The sequence below is a fragment of the Metopolophium dirhodum genome, chromosome 6 (genome assembly GCF_019925205.1).
Source record: "Metopolophium dirhodum isolate CAU chromosome 6, ASM1992520v1, whole genome shotgun sequence".
NCBI classification, from domain to species: domain Eukaryota; kingdom Metazoa; phylum Arthropoda; class Insecta; order Hemiptera; family Aphididae; genus Metopolophium; species Metopolophium dirhodum.
In genome coordinates this window covers 22,702,239-22,719,910 of record NC_083565.1, presented here as the reverse complement: position 1 = coordinate 22,719,910, position 17,672 = coordinate 22,702,239, and the positions used below count along the sequence as shown (strand labels likewise).

Here is a 17,672-nt window from a genome sequence, read left to right as displayed (position 1 = left end):
ATGTATATATTCAAAACCTTTTGTACTTGAAAGGGTAACCAACATAGATTCAAAATTATAAGTATATTTTTTAAGGCTTTTTTGGCGTGGATTCCAAATATATATGTTTTCGAAACCATTTGAAATCGAAAGGGCATTCAATAATGATTCATAATATGTACTACCCAAGTGCGGCACGTGGTGGACTTCAGCTCCAGAAAAAAAAATACGATTTAACTATACGATGTTTACGATACTGCAAGATTTCGGCTACGCGGTGTACTTAGGAGCGATTTTTCGGCATGAACACTAAAAATTATATTTTCAAAACCATTTTTAATCGAAAGGGCATTGAATAAAGATTCAAAGTATGTACGACCCAAATGCGGCACGCGGTGAACTTGTGCTCCACGGTGTATTTTACACTTTGGTTTTCTAGGACTCTAGGCCCTGTAACTATTCAATCCTAGTTACGCCCATGGGTATGTTCTCAACTTCGTTCTGCGCATGTTTGCAACGTCACTGTCCACATTATCCGAGAATGCGCGCCAAAATGTAATTTAATGTTGTCAATAGGTATTATAGTAGTTCACATGACAATGACGGTCAAATAATAATAATCTTTCTAGGAAAATGTTCTCAACTTTATGTATACATGTATTTATATGTTATTTATTACATTAATTACTTATGTATTTAATATATTATGTGGTTTTCGTACAAAACGTTATCTTATATATTGTGTATAATATATGTGATTAAAATCATGAAAATAATTTGTTTTCTATGATTGATAATAACATTATTACAGAAGTAAGCAGTCAATTAATGACAAATGTCAAACACTTTCTTAAAACAAAATACTGAAAATCTTTAGTGCCTTACCCAAAGCTAAACCAGTTTTCTGACATTTGAAATACATACCTATAATGTACCATAAATAATTGATAATATTGACTATTGTTGAGGATGAAATTCATACAAATCTAAACAAAGCTGGGCATTAACGAGTTAAAAAGTTAATTTAATTTTAACTTTTTAATTTAACTAGTTACTTTTGGCTTTTCATTTACTTAACTGTTAACTTACTAGATTTATTTCTTAATTAACGTGAAATTAACGAGTTACTTTTTCATTTTAAAAAGTAAGTTAAGTTAATTTATTTTGTTTTTAATTTTATAATATTTCACTATTAGAGTCTATTTCGTTTTCATGTCAAAAAATATGTATCGTAAATTGTTTAAAGTTAAAAATTGATATCATTCGAATCTAACTTATATGGAAATACTGCATGAAGTATTAACACTATACGTCTATATCCTATAATTTAGTTTTGGGTTGGAAAAGGCTAGCGTTGTATAAAAAAATTAACTTTTTTTTAAATCAATAAACGAAAAACAAATAACTTTGCAATAAAATAAAATATGATATCAATAAACATAATTTATTAATAATAATTAATAAGCAATGAACGTATAATTTGTAACATAAAATAATAATTATGAATATTACAAATAGCATTAATAAAAATAATGTTTGTGCTTTTATTCTATTTTTATAATTTAACCTGTACAATAATAATGAGTACCATTGACGACGCTTAAAATATGTCATAAGTAGGCACGTTATATAATTTATATTTATATTCCCTATTGTAATTTGTCTTAATGTGTGATTTAATTTATTATAATGTTACGTTTTGTAAAATGAAACCATATCAATAAGGACAGTAAACGAATCATTGTTTCTGTTTTAAACGTCCTAAATTGATGTTACACGTATTTTCCAACACAGTTTTGTGGTTTTTGAAATATTAGGGTAAATTATTGAGCTTTCATTAATTCAACTATAAAAGCGAATTATATAGCCTATAGGTATTTTCACGTTTTTATATTGCATACATTTATAACTACCCAGATAAAAACCAATGAGATAATAGGTAAAATTACTTTAATATTAAAAACGACGACTAAAATATTATTTTATTATACACATATATATATATATATATATATATATTTAATACTACATATTCCATCATTAAAAATACAAAATAAATGTATAAGAAATACGGAATGTGTTTCTATAATTAACTTTGAATTTCTGTACTTACAGTTTATTCTAATTTATATTGTATAGTAATCCTTAAATACGTTTTTCTCTAAAATATGCCATGAAACCTATCCTATAAGCTCTTAATACGTCGTCAAAAATTTCAGATATTATGAAAATACAACTGAGAAATTCACAATACAAAAGCCCTTACCTATGTGTCTTCACGACGTATCGTAATCCGTAGACAGGCACTCTACATTTTTAGTTTTGACTTTTCTAAAAAATTATCGATAAACACGCGCGACGGCGGCCTCGGTTTGCACGTTATCTCTGCCGCGGCGGGCACGCCGGGAACAAAGTACGACCGCGCGCGGCCTGTATATTTAGCGGGGAACGCGAATAAGGTCCGAGCGAGGACGCAGGAAGTCCTCAAAGGGTGTAAAGATTGATATCTTCATACACAAACTAAATTATTTATATTAATAGATTAATAAATAAGCTAATCAATAAAATATAAAAGTGTTGATCTTTAAATATAAATACAAAGTTCTTCGTAAATATACCTTTTTTTATCTGATAATATTTTCTATATATCTTCAAACTCATAATCTCTAAGTTCTTCGTAAATATACCTTTTTTTCTGATATATAATATTAGAAAGCAGAGGCCTGGGAGACCGCCCATCGAATTTGTTCATTGGCCGTCTCAAAAATCGCCAAAGGAGCGCCACACGGGTCTCTGCTTTATAGTTAGGTTTATATTTTATATTAATATAACAGTACCTTTTATTCTACCTATTATTCTGTTGAAATAAATAAAAATTCAAATACACTATTAATACGAAAAAAAGAAACAATATTTTAACCACATAATTTTTATTTTTTTTGAGCCGAAAGAAGTTTTACACAAAATTGTCTGATGACATATATAAAAAAAAAACTTATTGCTGGTGAGCAAAGGATAAGTAGTTTGACGCAAAATGGTCTGAATTAGTAGTAATATATAAACAAAAAAAAATGTATGTTTGTTGAGCCGAAAGATAAGGTTTGACGCAAAGTGGTCAGAAAATTTAACAATTTTGAACATGAAAAAAATGATAATATTAATAATAAAAAAAAAAAAAACACCAGACAAGACACAAAAGCGGGGGGATTGATACGTGATGGCGAGGTGCGTGCAGATGCAAAGGCCACTGGTCACCTCCATACGTTTTCGCGGCCGGTCCCTAAGGCGGACGAGTGTGATCGCTGGCGCGTTTGCTCGCGGGTGACGACCATCGTGACGGCGGGTTGGACCCGACTGCGAAGGCCGCGGGAGCGACATTGGACGACGATTGACGGCAAGCGGCTAGTGCGCGATGTCATGCGCGTCGACGATGCGCAGGTGCTGAAGACGACTGTTGTGACGGCGACGACGGAGACACCAAAGCACTGAGCGAGCGAAGACAGCTATTTGGGGCTGTGGAATCAGCGGCGACCGAAGGCGCGGCTAGGCCGGCGGAATTACCACTGGACGAAAAGGGGAGAGAATCGGCAGACCACAGCGCAACGCACCGTGGTCCTGATACCCTCCGTGATTTTCGTCCTGGCTTTCCGACTCGGCCGGCGGGACCACCACTGGACGAAAAGGGGAGAGAATCCGCGGACCGCAACCACAACGCGGCGCGGTCCTGATCCTCTCCATGATTTTCGTCCTGGGGTCCCGTCGGCACAGTGTCAGCCGCGCCGATGGCCCCTCCGCCGTGGGGTCGCGCACCGCCGAACCCTGCAACTTGACCAGTTTCTGCGGGTCGGCGATGCAGCGACGTCCGTGTTCCCATAGCTTACCTTAGCTCTATCGCTCACCCATCGTGCTCTGAGATCTCCGCCGCTGCCGTCACGAGTCGCCTTCTTGCAAGCTGCAGCTATCGTCGAAATACCGTCGGGGCGGTATCGTTATTCGTTGCCCACGTTGGTCTAGCTAGCCGTCGTATGTCGTCGTCGTCGTCATCCGTCCGTCGCTCCTCTCACGACCTACGCTGCTGGGCCATCGCCGAGCAGCCACAGATGGTCTCGCGTGTCGGCAACCGCGAGCTCGCGACGCCATCGACCACGACCTCGTCTTTCCGCGGGTGACCGGAAAACGTACTGGGTGACTTACCGCCGTACACCGTAAAGTGCTCTGTCACGTATCAATCCCCCATGTCGCCGCCGTCTTGTCTGGTGTTCTTCGGTCCGAGGAGGAGGGAGGGGTGGACTGCGGCTTCACTCTCCTCGGAGGCATCCACACAGCATCAGGCGTGTGACCCGCCTCACACCCTTCCACGTGGTGGCCACTATTCGCCTTGCGCGTCCACGTGGAGGTGTGGGGTCCGCTGGTTTCGGTGCTTCCGATTCAGGTATCCTGTCCAGTCCATTTCCGTCCCTCTCTGTGCCCTCGGCCGGTGTCTCTGTCATCTGTTCCGGAACTTTAACTGTCTCTGCGTCTCCGCTGGCCATAGCCTCCGATGAGTCTTCGTCGCAGACAGCTTCAACAATCTCACCCAAAAGGGTGTTTACGACGTCATTTGGGTCTTCTTTGTCATAGATATCCTCTGGAACCTTTTCGTCCATAGGCTCTTGATGGTTCTCGTTTTCAATATCTCCTTGATTTTTGCCGTTATCCAAATGTTGCCCTTCGTCGACTTTGACGCAGACAGCTTCGACTATCTCACCCAAAAGGGTGTTCACGACATCATCTAAAGCTCGGTCTTTCATGCTGTTGATGACCTCTGGAACTTGCTCTTCATCGATATGCTCTTGATTTTCGTCGACGAAAAATTCGTCAATAAGACTGTGAATCATCTCCCTCAGGATTGCGTCTATATCGATCTCCGTCGTGGCCATGTTATTTTATTAACAGTGTTTTTTTCCGGTATAGTATGAAACAAGTATCTAATACTGTTGGAGACAAAATTGTAAGTGAGTTATAAAAAACAATTTCGGTCTAAGCAGTCACCGAAAAATACAAACATTGCCTAGACGACGGTTACGACGTCGTTTATTGCTAGCCAGCGTGAGTACGACCGCGTCGTTTATTTAACGGCTTATTTTCCCAAACATCATTATTATCGATACGTACTTATGCCTACGGGTAGGTACCTATAATATAATATCATTTTAACGAGGATTCGTCTTTCGAATTGTATTGGTGCTCGTCTTATACTTTTAGGTGAAGTCTTTTACATTCACTGGGCGGAACGATGAATGTATCAATTGTTTTACAACGACGTGTGTTTTTTCGAGTACGGGCGTACACGTTTTATAGTAGTTTGGACTTCGAGTTTTTAGCCGATTTCTAATAGCATTTGCATTTACTTGGTACTTTTAAAAGGTGTCAATATATTCTTTGTTATCATTGCTGGTTTTTTCGAACCTATCGATTATCTGCAGTTAGAGAACTTGGATAGTTATTAATAATTTCGTGTGGTATTTATTATTTTTCATGTTTAAATATCTTAATTTATAAATCTAAGAAATGGCTCCTAGGTTTGCCGATATTATTTTTTTTCATATCATTATGTCCTTTTGTGCAGCGATCAACAATGTGTATACTAATTAATCCTTTAAGCATTGTTACGCGAACACCCAAAACAATACACCAATAATACCATAATAATTACGCATATAATAATAATATATTATTTATTTAGCAAACAAATAATTGCATTCAACGATACAATATATTATTATAGTAAAATAAATTGTAGTGATAACAACTCTCCTTTAAGCTATAACTATAGTGTGTGTTGGTGGGTATAATATAAGTCTGAGTGAAGTACAACACTATATAGTTTTATGCTAAGTGATATTTACAAAAATAAAAATGTTTATGAATCGAAAATATTGTTAAGACTAATGTTATTATGTATAATAATTAATTAATTTCTTTCATATTTATATATTAACATAATTTAACATCAATAAAATATATTAGTTTTTATCTTTAAATATAAAAATACAAAGTTCTTCGTAAATATACCTTTTTTTCTGATAATATTTTCTATACATCTTCAAACTTATAATCTCTAAGTTCTTCGTAAAAATACCTTTTTTTTCTGATATTTATTATTACAAAGCAGAGACCTGGGGGACCGCCCATCGAATTTTTTCACTGGCCGTCTCTTACGCTAGTACAAAAAATCGCCAAACGGGTCTCTGCTTTATAGTTTTAGATTTATATAGGGAGATGTAATATAATAATCATTACCTATTGATTATTTTAAACATTTTGTTTTCTTTATAAGGATTTGGGTTTGAACCACGAGTCTATAAAGAGGGGCTGAAAAGTAAAACCTTTTAGGGGGGCTAAATAGTAATACGGGAGGGCTAAGCCCCCCCTAGTTACGCCGATGAACATACCAGTGTATTTAGCCATGGGTGCGGGTTCATCTGTCAGTACGCACTTCGGGCGGCAGCAGTTCATGTCGTATGGTTAAACATTGCCGCCCGTACCCGACTTTTTTTGCATTTTTTTTTTCGATTTTTTTTTACGTAATTTTACGAATTATTAATCTTTTCTCTTTATTATTATTATATACAACTTATACATTTACTTTGTGAATGTACCTATTGATAATTTTTTTTTTTAATTATTCTACTATATTTCATCATTAATTGTATCTATTATACATAGATTTTTTAAATTATTATTTAACGACAATACAACATAACAATAAAGCGTTTAATAATATTATGTTGGTTAATATTGTTAATATTACATTATATAAATTTTATTTATATAATATATACCTACTTAAACTGACAACCTTTTATTTAATGTCTTATTGTCTTATAATAAATAGGTATAGGACATAGGTATTTATTAAAACTATTAGTAATTTTACTTTTATATAAATGGTGTGTTATACTGTGTTATATGGCTTATGCATATGCATTATGCCTTATGTATACATAATAATGATATATAAAGTAGGTATATATCATAATATGCATATATATGAATTAATAGGAGTTAGTTGGTAGACGATTAATGTAGTTCAATATAGGTACACTAAGAAGTAAGAGTACATAATATTAGTTTGAAAGTATATAATATTATAATTAACACACTAGCTGATCCCATGCACTTCGTTGCTATTAAAAAATGACAACTATTTAAAAAATTGTGATTGTTCAAATCCTTTTGGATGTAACTCGCAACAGTAAGTGCAATTCAGCCACCCTGGTAGGCAGACAATTTGCAACGGTATATCAAGTAGACAACCGATGAGAGGCTATAAGTGAAACATATTGGTTGGCAATATGCGACAATCGAATTTGATGCATGCCTGATTAACCAATATACAAATAAAATACTAATACTAATATGTCATTGATAATTTAACTAACGATTAAACAATGGCAACCAATAATAATTATTATTATAGCTTTAAACCATTTATAAACACAAATTTCCACTGTAAATCTCAAAATCCCCGTTTGAACACCTCCCTGTGTTGGACCTAGAGGTATCAAAAAAAGTTTACTTCACTCTCTCAGACCTACTAAAAATACATACAAAATTTCATTAAAATCGGTCAAGCCGTTTCGGTGGTATTTGGCGACATACATTTTTCATATTGTGACACGATACATTTTTATATATCGTAAGAGATATATTGTAATAAATTAGTAATTACTAATTGCCATCTTTAGTGTATATAGTGTTTTAGAATTATATAATTATAGGGGGGGGGTGTCTTAGAGTTTGACCCCCCCCCCCCCATCGGCTGTATTTTTTTCACTATTTCATATGCGTATTACAATTTAATATTTTTTTACCAACAATATCACAATTATTGATTAAGTGATTAAATTAATATAATAAATAAAAATAAATGAATGTATTGAATTTGCAATGATGTGTTTTTTATTTATTTATTTATTTTATTTGTTTGTGTACACGATAAGTAGTCGAAATAATTCTTCGATTTTCAACTTCAGTATCTTGTTCGATGGCAAAGTGAATCTAGTTGGTGCATTGGAAAGGTCAAAATCCCATACTCCCATTAATGTTAAAAAGCGCCGGGAATTTTTACACTAAATCGGTTTTCGACCAAATCGATTTTGGTTGTTGGTGTAACTTTAAAACAAATGACCGTAGATACTTGAAATTTTCACTGGTTGTTTATATTATCATTTTCTATACACGATAAAATGTACTATTAATATTATTTGGATTTATTTTGAACTGTTTACGGACATTTTTGGTTTCCAATTGTGTTTATTTTTTTTCCATGAATGTCAATAAAATTTTATTTGTTCTATAAAAAAGTGAAATACTTAAGACATTTTAACAAAAACAGAACGTAAACTTAATAAATTATTAACCATAATGTAAATCTAAGTTTTAAAATGAAAATAACTTGATTAGCTTACGGTATATTTCGGTACTATTTAGTAATAGGCGAACTACCATACCGGGTATGGCCTAACTAACCTAACCGGGGGACTGTTTTTCAAACGGCCGTGGTATGACGCGTATAACTGGTATCCGTTCATGGTTTTAATTTTTTCGACTGTGTTACGGAAAGAGGCGAAGCATCTATAGTAGGTACATATTCGAAAATCCAGGGAAATTCTCTACAGTCTATACATGATGAAAGTAAATCTAGAGTGCACGTGACTTTCTAGATAGGTACTGTAATAGTTGATAATTTGCATGTGGTTGTGAGTACCTAATATTGTAGTCTGGGGATTTTTTTTTCCAAGATTCATATTCTGCGATAAGGAATACGTATTCTGTAATGGCAATGACGATGAAGGCTCAGGATGAGCAATGACGACGCGTTCGGCGGCTCGTGCGATCCATGTCGGGGCCCGGGTCTTCACGCAGGCCGCAGGCCACACTCGACCGCCGGTGCCGTGTTCTGTTCCTGACCTCACAAACATTGAAAAAAAAATTAGCACAGAACGGCGTACATTAATGATGAAATTATCCATAAATCGGAGTTGTCGACTTGTTTACGAGTTAATCTGTCTGTCTCGAATTTTTGTTGACAATCTATAATTCGCGCCGTTCTGTGCTAATTTTTTTTTTCAATGTTTTGTGCAGTTCAACATTTTTGAGGGAAATTCTCTACGTGATGAAAGTAAATCTAGAGTGCACATGGCTTTCTAGATAGATACTGTAATAGTTGATAATTTAAAGAAATTTGTCTAATAGTCACCAGCATATTCCTATAAACTTGATAAAAACATACAAAATCGCCTGAGTGTATCGATAGTAAATCGAAAAAAAATTAATAAAATTTTAAATTTTAAATGTTTATTCAAATAGTTAAAAATAAAAAAACCAACCGGGAATTAAAAAAAATACTTCCCCATTGCCGTAATGCAGTATGCACGAACTTAAGAATTCTACCAGAAATCACTCTCATTATTGATGATTGAAGAATTTTTTGTATAAATTATTTTTATCTTTTCCTGTAAGAGCGGTAGTTATGTCTGTACTGGTACACTTTTCTTTCCCCAACTGAGGACTAAGATACTCCCTAAAATAAATTTAAAAAATCAAATCAATAATATATTAATTTAAATTATTAACCAACAATTTATGATTTAAAATCTTACCATTAGACAACCATAAATTTTTGCATAGCTATTAGTGCTTCATAACACACATTTGCATCTTCGTGAATTAACATTTTCATAACAAGTTGTTTTCCACCTAGCTTTTCAATAATGCTGTAAAACATTAAAGAAGATTCAATAATATGAAATAAATAAATTTGTTATAATAAAAGTAAAATATATAATTTTATACTCACTCTTTTCCACGGGGATAATGTTTTACATATTCACCAACATCAAAAGTAGCAACACTTAAAACGAGTGGGTCTCTGCTTGTATCCAACAACTGCACTAAGATACGCAAAAGTTCATAGTTTCTTTCATTTAAACGAGATGCGTTTTCTCGCCAGAATTGTACTGATCTATGCACAGGACTCCATTCTAATTGGCCAGATTTTACTTCAATTGCATACCCATCAAAGAAACTGTAAAATAATAATGTTACAAACAAAACTAGTGAATTGCATTACATTATATAAAATTAAGATTCTTCTACAAAACCTAAGATCTTGCACCGTTGCTTGTAGACGTTTATTTAAAAATTGTATATCTTCAACAATATCTTCATCATTAAAATTCCTTTGTTTAAAAGTATTAAGTTGTTTTAAAACTTTGCTCTGGATCATTGCAATGCAATGTTCTTTGGAAATAGTGTTATCTTCTGGTCTCTCAATTAAATTCTAAAATTTGATTAATTAGAAAAAATGTTTAACTAATTTAATAAATTAAAAATTTACCCGGAATACAGCAAATATAATTCGTGCAACTTTTTCTCTCTCAATATTACCAAGAATATCTGCCAAAATTGGAATAACATTAAATCTATACAAAAGAAAACACAGGTTAGTTAATAATTATTGAATTTAGGTTTTTTTTTTATTGAAATCTAACTTGTTGAATTGTTCAGCCCAGCGTGGATTAAATGTCAATAGCCACACGCAGAATATCAGTTGATATTGAAGTTGGTTGTCGGCTCGCCCTGATAATATACTCAAAAGAGTAGATATACCATCAACATAAATGAAAGCAAGTCTGTATTCATGAAGACGAAGTAACCTTTGCAAGAAGCGAACCACCGATTTCATGTATTCATTGTTCTAAAATCATTAATCAATATTTTGAAATTAAAATACCATTAAGAAATCATTATAAGTCTAATTGATCATTATGATGAAATACATAGAATAAAAGTAAATTGATTCTAAATATTTTTGGTGTCTAGTTTAGTAACGGGTGAGATGTGTGACTTATACCTATATAGAAATAAATATAATGATTCAATATTTCTATTTGGCAACATTTGCATCGAAAATATTCTAACTTAGTTTGTCATAAGAATATTGATGCAGCTTTGCAAATATCTCGAACAATATCCCAACCCTGTTGAAATACTTTAGTTAAAAAAGTATAATTGCATACATAAGTATACTAACTAGATTAATTGTTTCATATTTGTTTTAAAGAGACTTACAGCAGATAGCAGTTGCACTTTAATCCAATTTAAGTAAGACGTAAGATAATTTTCATTGATGAGATCAGTTGAATAACAGGCAAATTTTGCTATGATTTGAGCAGACATATTTTTTATAAGCCCATCCTCAGAAATCAACAGGTTAAAAAAAATGTCACACACTTGTTCCTTTTTTTTAAGAGCATCTTCAAAAAATATTTCCACACGTGATCGGTCTTTCTGTGAGATAACATTTTTGAAAAAAAAATTATATTTACCATATTGTTGATTACCTTCGACTAATGATTTGGTCAGAAATCTTAAGAGGAAAGAAACAACTCACGGTCAACATATCATCAATCAAAACAAGTACATATTGTATTGTCGATTTGTCAGAGATATGTTCCAATAGACTGAAGAAGGACTTTGCCGACTGTAGACGATTGTCATTCAAAAATTGGCTTTTGGTATCGGTCACATCGTAGGCACTGATGAAATCGAACACGTCTTGCGATATCATTTGAGACCTGCGACAGAGTTAAGCTTAGGCTAATAAGCATACACCACGGCTATCAGTGACGTAGCCAGAAAATTTTTTTTCTCTTGCCTTTGAAATGCTATAATATCTAATTATGACCCCTTCGTTCATTAAGTGTATCTACTCTGTTTATGACTATTGACTATATATTATTTATGTTAACAACTATGATACCTACATTTAATATAACAATATGTATTAATATTATTGTAAACCAGGCACCGGCAACCCGCGGCCCGCGGGCCGCATGCGGCCCTCGGAACTTTTTGCTGAGGCCCTCCAAATATAATTCATGGTGTTTAAAATTTTAATTTTGTAGCTTAAATTGTTATAAATATATAAATAATATTTAATCAATGCGAGATAAGCTATGATCGAAAACGATTTTTACGTACAAGAGAATAAAATCAAATTGTTTCAAAACCCTTTTTCTGTCGACATTGACGATGTTGAATCTAATTTACAGATGGAAGTCATAGAATTGCAAAACAACGATATTCTTAAAAATGCTTTTAAAGAAAGTAATGACCTAAAAATATTTTATTCAAGTCTTTCTGAAATAGATTTTAAAGGCATTAAAAGTTTTGCTAAAAAAATGATTACTGCTTTTGGTAGCACATATATTTGTGAGCAGACATTCTCAATACTTAAATTCCGAAAAAATAAATATTGTTCACGGTTAAGCGATGAACACTTGAACGCTGTTTTAAGGATATCAACATCCAATTTAAAAGCGGATATAAATGAATTGGCGGGAAAAATTCAACCTCAAAAATCACACTAGTAACTTAATATTTGTATACTAAATTGCATTCAAGAATTAATTAATAATTATTTTTAAACTTTTAAATTGTCTCTACTAATGTATTTAATTAAAAATTAGTTAATAAGCACAACTGCAATGTTAAATTCATAATCTGTTTGTTGCTATCTGTAAAATTATTAGTATTATTTGTTAAAATTATATTTTTTAATATTTTAATTTTGTATGCGGCCCTCCATTAAAAACTGAAACAAATTATGGCCCGTGTAGGTAAAAAGGTTGCCGACCCCTGTTGTAAACCATAGGTTAATGTATTAATTAATATATATTATCATTATATCTAAATGTGTTGTAAACAAAACATTCCATATTTTGTTCGAATATTATTAAAATTTACTAACAAAAATACAAGACTATATTAGGGCTGTTGAAAGCTGGTTGTTTTTTTTTTTTATTTAGACCTATAAGCGGGAAAAAAATATGCTTCCAGAAGTCCAATTTGAATTTCGAAAAAATATAAGAATTTTTCCCTTTATGTCTGTGTTTGTAGGAAGCGAATTTTTTTTTTTTAGTAATACTAAAGTAAAATTGAATTTTGAAAAAAAAAAGAAAATTAATTTGGTACTATACTAACTAAACAATACTACAAAGTACAAATCAAAAATCCATTTCCTACATAACCTAGAAAAGAGAATTCAAATATGTTTTCAAAATTAAATTAGGGCTTTTGGTGCTGGGTGAATTTTTCTTCCGCTTTTTGGGAGTTTCGTGGCACATGGGAATTGAACATTTTTTTATCACAAAATATAGTGACGTGACTGCGCGTATGTACGTTACTGAGGTCCAAGAATCTTAGTTGTCGTTTATTTTTAATTAGTAATTACATAAAGCGTTCGGGGAACTCACACTGCAGCACTAACGATGGATGTACAATATTTCCTAAATCCCGACCACTTCAAAATGGTTCGCTTTGACAGCCCTAACTTTTAATTTTTATCAAACGTATAATATAATATAAAACAAGCAAAAAAAAATTTCGGCGGGGGCACGTGCCACCAGTGCCCACCCCCTGGACAATATTATCTATAGCCGTGGCATACACACACATATGGGGTGATATCGAATAAAATAACTATTTACTGTAAATAAGAAGACCAATTGGGTTTCAGGTTCCTTATTTCGGCCGCCCGTTGTTGCAGAACGCAGGTGGCGATATACATATCTGCGAACATAAACAAGTCCCGATAAATTGTTTAAACGGGTCTTCGTGATGAATATTGTCCGGAGGTACACGCACTTTTATTCCGGACATTCGCTTACCGTTATATTCTTTCGCTGGCAGAATTTGTTCCATATTCGCTGTTCCTGTCATTCCACTACAATTTCTGATGAGAATCTAGATTCGGTGGGTTCGGTGAGAGAAATCGAGAAAAAGATTAAATTATTAGTGTGGATTCAGAATATATCTACAAACCTTCTGATGGTGGTCGTTGTTTTTTTACTATGAAGTATGAACAATGAACATAGATTAAAGAATAGGGTGAAGTGTACTATTATTGGCACTTTTTTTTTATTTTAAAAATATTAATGTACATTTGAATATATTTTTCTTTTTATTAGCTGGCCAAACTGTCAATGTTTCGTTATCAGTTGTTGTTGATTTCGAGTTTTTTGTTCGTTATTTACACGGACTAAGATATAAAAAACGTATGACTGTAGAAACTTAAGAATTTCACTGAATGTTTATATTAGCATTTCCTATATACGATAAAATTTTGAAAATAATTTGACTCTTTTTGAGCTGTTTACGGAAATAGTCAGTTTTCAATTTTTTTAGTTTTTTTTTCTATAAATATTTGTATTTGTTAGGTAAAAAAGCGTGAAAATTTAATGTAAGGCTCCTGATATAATGTTACAATAGCAGTTGAAAAATATTAAAAATACATAGGCACAATTATTTTTTATAAGCATTTAAAGTTCAAATTTTGACAAAATTTATGAAATTTAAAATTTAATACTTATTTTCAAGGCTGGGCAAGTCAACGTTTTTTTTAACTCGTTAAGTTATGTTATTTTAAAATAATAAAGTTAAATTGATTTAAAAGTTACTCGTATTTTTTTCGTTAACTTGTTAAGTTAAATGTTAACTTTGAAAAAAAATGTAACTTAACTTAGTGTAAAGTTAAAATTTGCTAATTTGTAAAAATAAAAAATTCCAGACACATAATATGGTTTATTAGTTTTTCTTTACGCTCAAGAAAATTACTGGGGAAATTTAAATTAATACATCAAAGTTAAAACCCATTCAAAAATTTGCATTATTCTTCGGACAAAAATTAACTTAATTTAGATACTTTTGAAATAAAATTAACTTGAAGTTAACACGTTAATCTTGAAAAAAAGTAACTTTTTAAGTTAAAAATTAATTTGGAAAAAAAGTAACGAGTTAATTGACTTTACATTTTAACTTAATTTTAATTTTTAACTCGTTAATGCCCAGCCTTGATTATTTTGTCGTTAAAAATGTATAAAATTTTCAACTTTTATTGCTAAGGTTTGTAAATTTAAAACAAGATTCCACGTATTAGGTTATATATAAATTACTTTATTCACAATTATATCATCAAATATACTTGATAATATCATAGGCTGACTAACCGTTTTCGCTCAGAATCGTTTTTCTTATACAATGATATTATATCATTGGATTCAAATTTAACACCATCCATTACAGTGACCCACTTGTAACCTACTGTACAGCCGAGCGACATCCACTTACCCACCTTTATTTTATTGGATTTGAATACAATATTTTTTTGTACACTTGTTTACCTAATGTACCTCTTTATCCAAACAACACAAATATGATATGTCTTAAAATTAAATATTTAACAATGAAAACAATGAAATATTTTATTATTTTCTCGGACTGTCTTGCCTATAATTGTTGTCTCTAAATTTAAATGTTTGTTTCATTTTTTCCATTTGTATTCCACTTTATTATGAGCATCATTCTAATAAAATTGTGTAATTTTTTAGTTAAAATATCTGTATATTCACTGCACATATATGGCATTCCTTGTTATTTATTCTAAAACTCGTTAGTTCAATTTTTTTTAGATTTTCTCTTAAACTGTTTGTACTATTACTACATTGCAAAGAAATTGAAAGTAAAATATTGCTTTAAATATTACCAATAAACCTATTTAAAAAATATTACCTTTTGTCCTCCTCCAAAATATGAAATTCCATTCGATTATACATTTTACCATTATAATCGGTGGAGGATTTAATATCAGATTATAATTAAGAGTATAATTTGATTCCGGGTCTTATCATGTTCATATAATAAAATAACCGGATTGAAATTTTTCGGGAACTTTTTCATCGTCTTAAATAAAATGCCTTAATAGTTATAAAATGATAATATATAATTTGCTTTCGGGATGTTCAATTACACAGTTTACCTGTCAAACGTGTGACATCGCCTATTAAATAGCACTAGATAAAAGCACCCAGAAATTCATTGCATCATTTGTATAGAATATACGTTAAATTAAAAAAACGCTTATATTTATAAAAAATGAAAATATTAAAAAACTGTCCGGCCAAAGCACAGAAAATATTCTTCTTTATAAAATATATAATAGGTGCATTTACTCCATGAACTAAGATAGTAATTACTCTAAATCATGAACTAAGATAGGTTCAAAAAAGAATCTGCTTCTTAAAAGGAAAAACTTAAAAGACTTTGCCCAACTAGGTGGGTTGAACGTTATAATTCAATAGAAACGTTTAGTGAATTTTTTCCTGCAATTATTTATTGTTTGGAAGAAATGATTATGTGGAAAGATATTGATACATCGAGTAAAGCTAATCAACTGCTTTTGGCATTGCAATCTTCTCAATTTAATGTAGCCCTTGGTATTCTCAATTACATTTTTCAATATAGGTACACAGTCTCTTTGTAAATATTTACAAAATAAAAATATTGATTTGGTGGAAGCTGTTGAACATATTAATCTAGTAAAAAATCAATTGAGTTTTATTAGGGTAAACGCCACTACCGAATTTAACAAACTATTTGTTGAGATCAATAAAAGATTAAATGATTTTTAACTTTCTATTGAAATGCCTAGAATAGCTAAGCGTCAAAAAAAACCGAGCTAATAATATTCCAACAAAAAATCCCGAAGAATATTTTAGAATCACTTTGTTTCTACCATTTCTTGATTTGTTTGTACAACAATTAAATGATCGTTTTGTTAATCATCAAAATATAATATGTGGATTTCAAATGTTACTTAAAAGTTCGGCGTTTGATGAAGAAAAACTTAGAGAACTCGTTGAGTTTTATGCCAACGATGTTGATGATTTTGATCAAGTTAAATCAGAAACTATTTTATGGAATCGTTATTTGACTGACAGTAATATCCAATATAATAGTGTAATTCAAATACTTAATGAATGCAATCCCGGTTACTTCCAAATATTTATAAGCTATTGCAAATACTTATCACACTTCCAATTACTCCATGTGAGGCGGAGAGATCATTTTCCACACTTAAAAGAATCAAAAGTTACTTGAGAAATACCACATCAGAAAGAAGACTCAATGGATTAGCTGCTCTCAATATCCACTACGAAGACAGTGTAACACCTGAGGAAATAATACATCATTTAAGCAGTACAAAACATCGCTTAGATTTCATTTTATAAACTATACAACATTGTACATACCTACCTTTATTTTTTACATTTAACTATCATTCAGTTTTATATTATAATTACAATATTTACATTAAACAAACAATAAAATAATAATTAAATTTGCATGTTAATTTAAAATACCTAATTATATTTTTGGACCCCCCCCCCCTTTAAAAAAATCCTGGTTGCGCCACTGGGTCAATCAACTCTAATTTTTAAGCTGACGGAGCTAAACGTGATCTGCTGAGCGTAAACGTTCCGAACTTGTAAGACGAAGACAACAAATTACCGTGTAGCGTCCTCTTAACCACTAAAGCCTGGGCCTATATCCGGGCGTTTCCTGGCGAATTCAAAATTAATTGTCTTATATTATCAGAGGATAGAGAGCTATACACGACGGATGCGATACACCGCGTTTTGAACGCCGAAAATAAATATTATAAACGCTTACTCCTAATTTTACATTGTTATAAAATTTAAATGAACATGGGTTGTACTGGTGAAAACGCTGCGTTTATACCATAATTATTATAGATACAATAATTTATCGTGTATATTATGTTATATTATTCACTTTTAAATGTA

General features: G+C 32.1%; 1 protein-coding gene across 1 annotated transcript; it reads right to left on the bottom strand.

Annotated features, from left to right (window-relative positions):
* Nucleotides 1-9,628: 9,628 nt before the first annotated feature.
* LOC132947129 (V-type proton ATPase subunit H-like) lies at nucleotides 9,629-13,873 on the bottom strand. The gene is made up of 10 exons (XM_061017327.1): nucleotides 13,852-13,873; nucleotides 13,698-13,773; nucleotides 13,518-13,599; nucleotides 11,420-11,603; nucleotides 11,098-11,316; nucleotides 10,518-10,723; nucleotides 10,364-10,448; nucleotides 10,128-10,306; nucleotides 9,824-10,051; nucleotides 9,629-9,740 (listed from the first exon to the last, which is right to left on the bottom strand). The coding sequence occupies exons 2-10, from the start codon at nucleotides 13,747-13,749 to the stop codon at nucleotides 9,629-9,631; spliced, it is 1,347 nt and encodes a 448-aa protein (XP_060873310.1). The 5' UTR covers nucleotides 13,750-13,773; nucleotides 13,852-13,873.
* Nucleotides 13,874-17,672: the final 3,799 nt, after the last annotated feature.

Coding starts and splice junctions, on each gene's coding strand:
- LOC132947129 (XM_061017327.1), bottom strand. CDS start 13,749: ATGACAGGAACAGCGAATATGGAACAAATTCTGCCAGCGAAAGAATAT. Junction 10,307..10,363: donor TTATATTTGCTGTATTCCGG/GTAAATTTTTAA, acceptor ATCAAATTTTAG/AATTTAATTGAGAGACCAGA. Junction 10,052..10,127: donor GCAACGGTGCAAGATCTTAG/GTTTTGTAGAAG, acceptor ATTATTTTACAG/TTTCTTTGATGGGTATGCAA.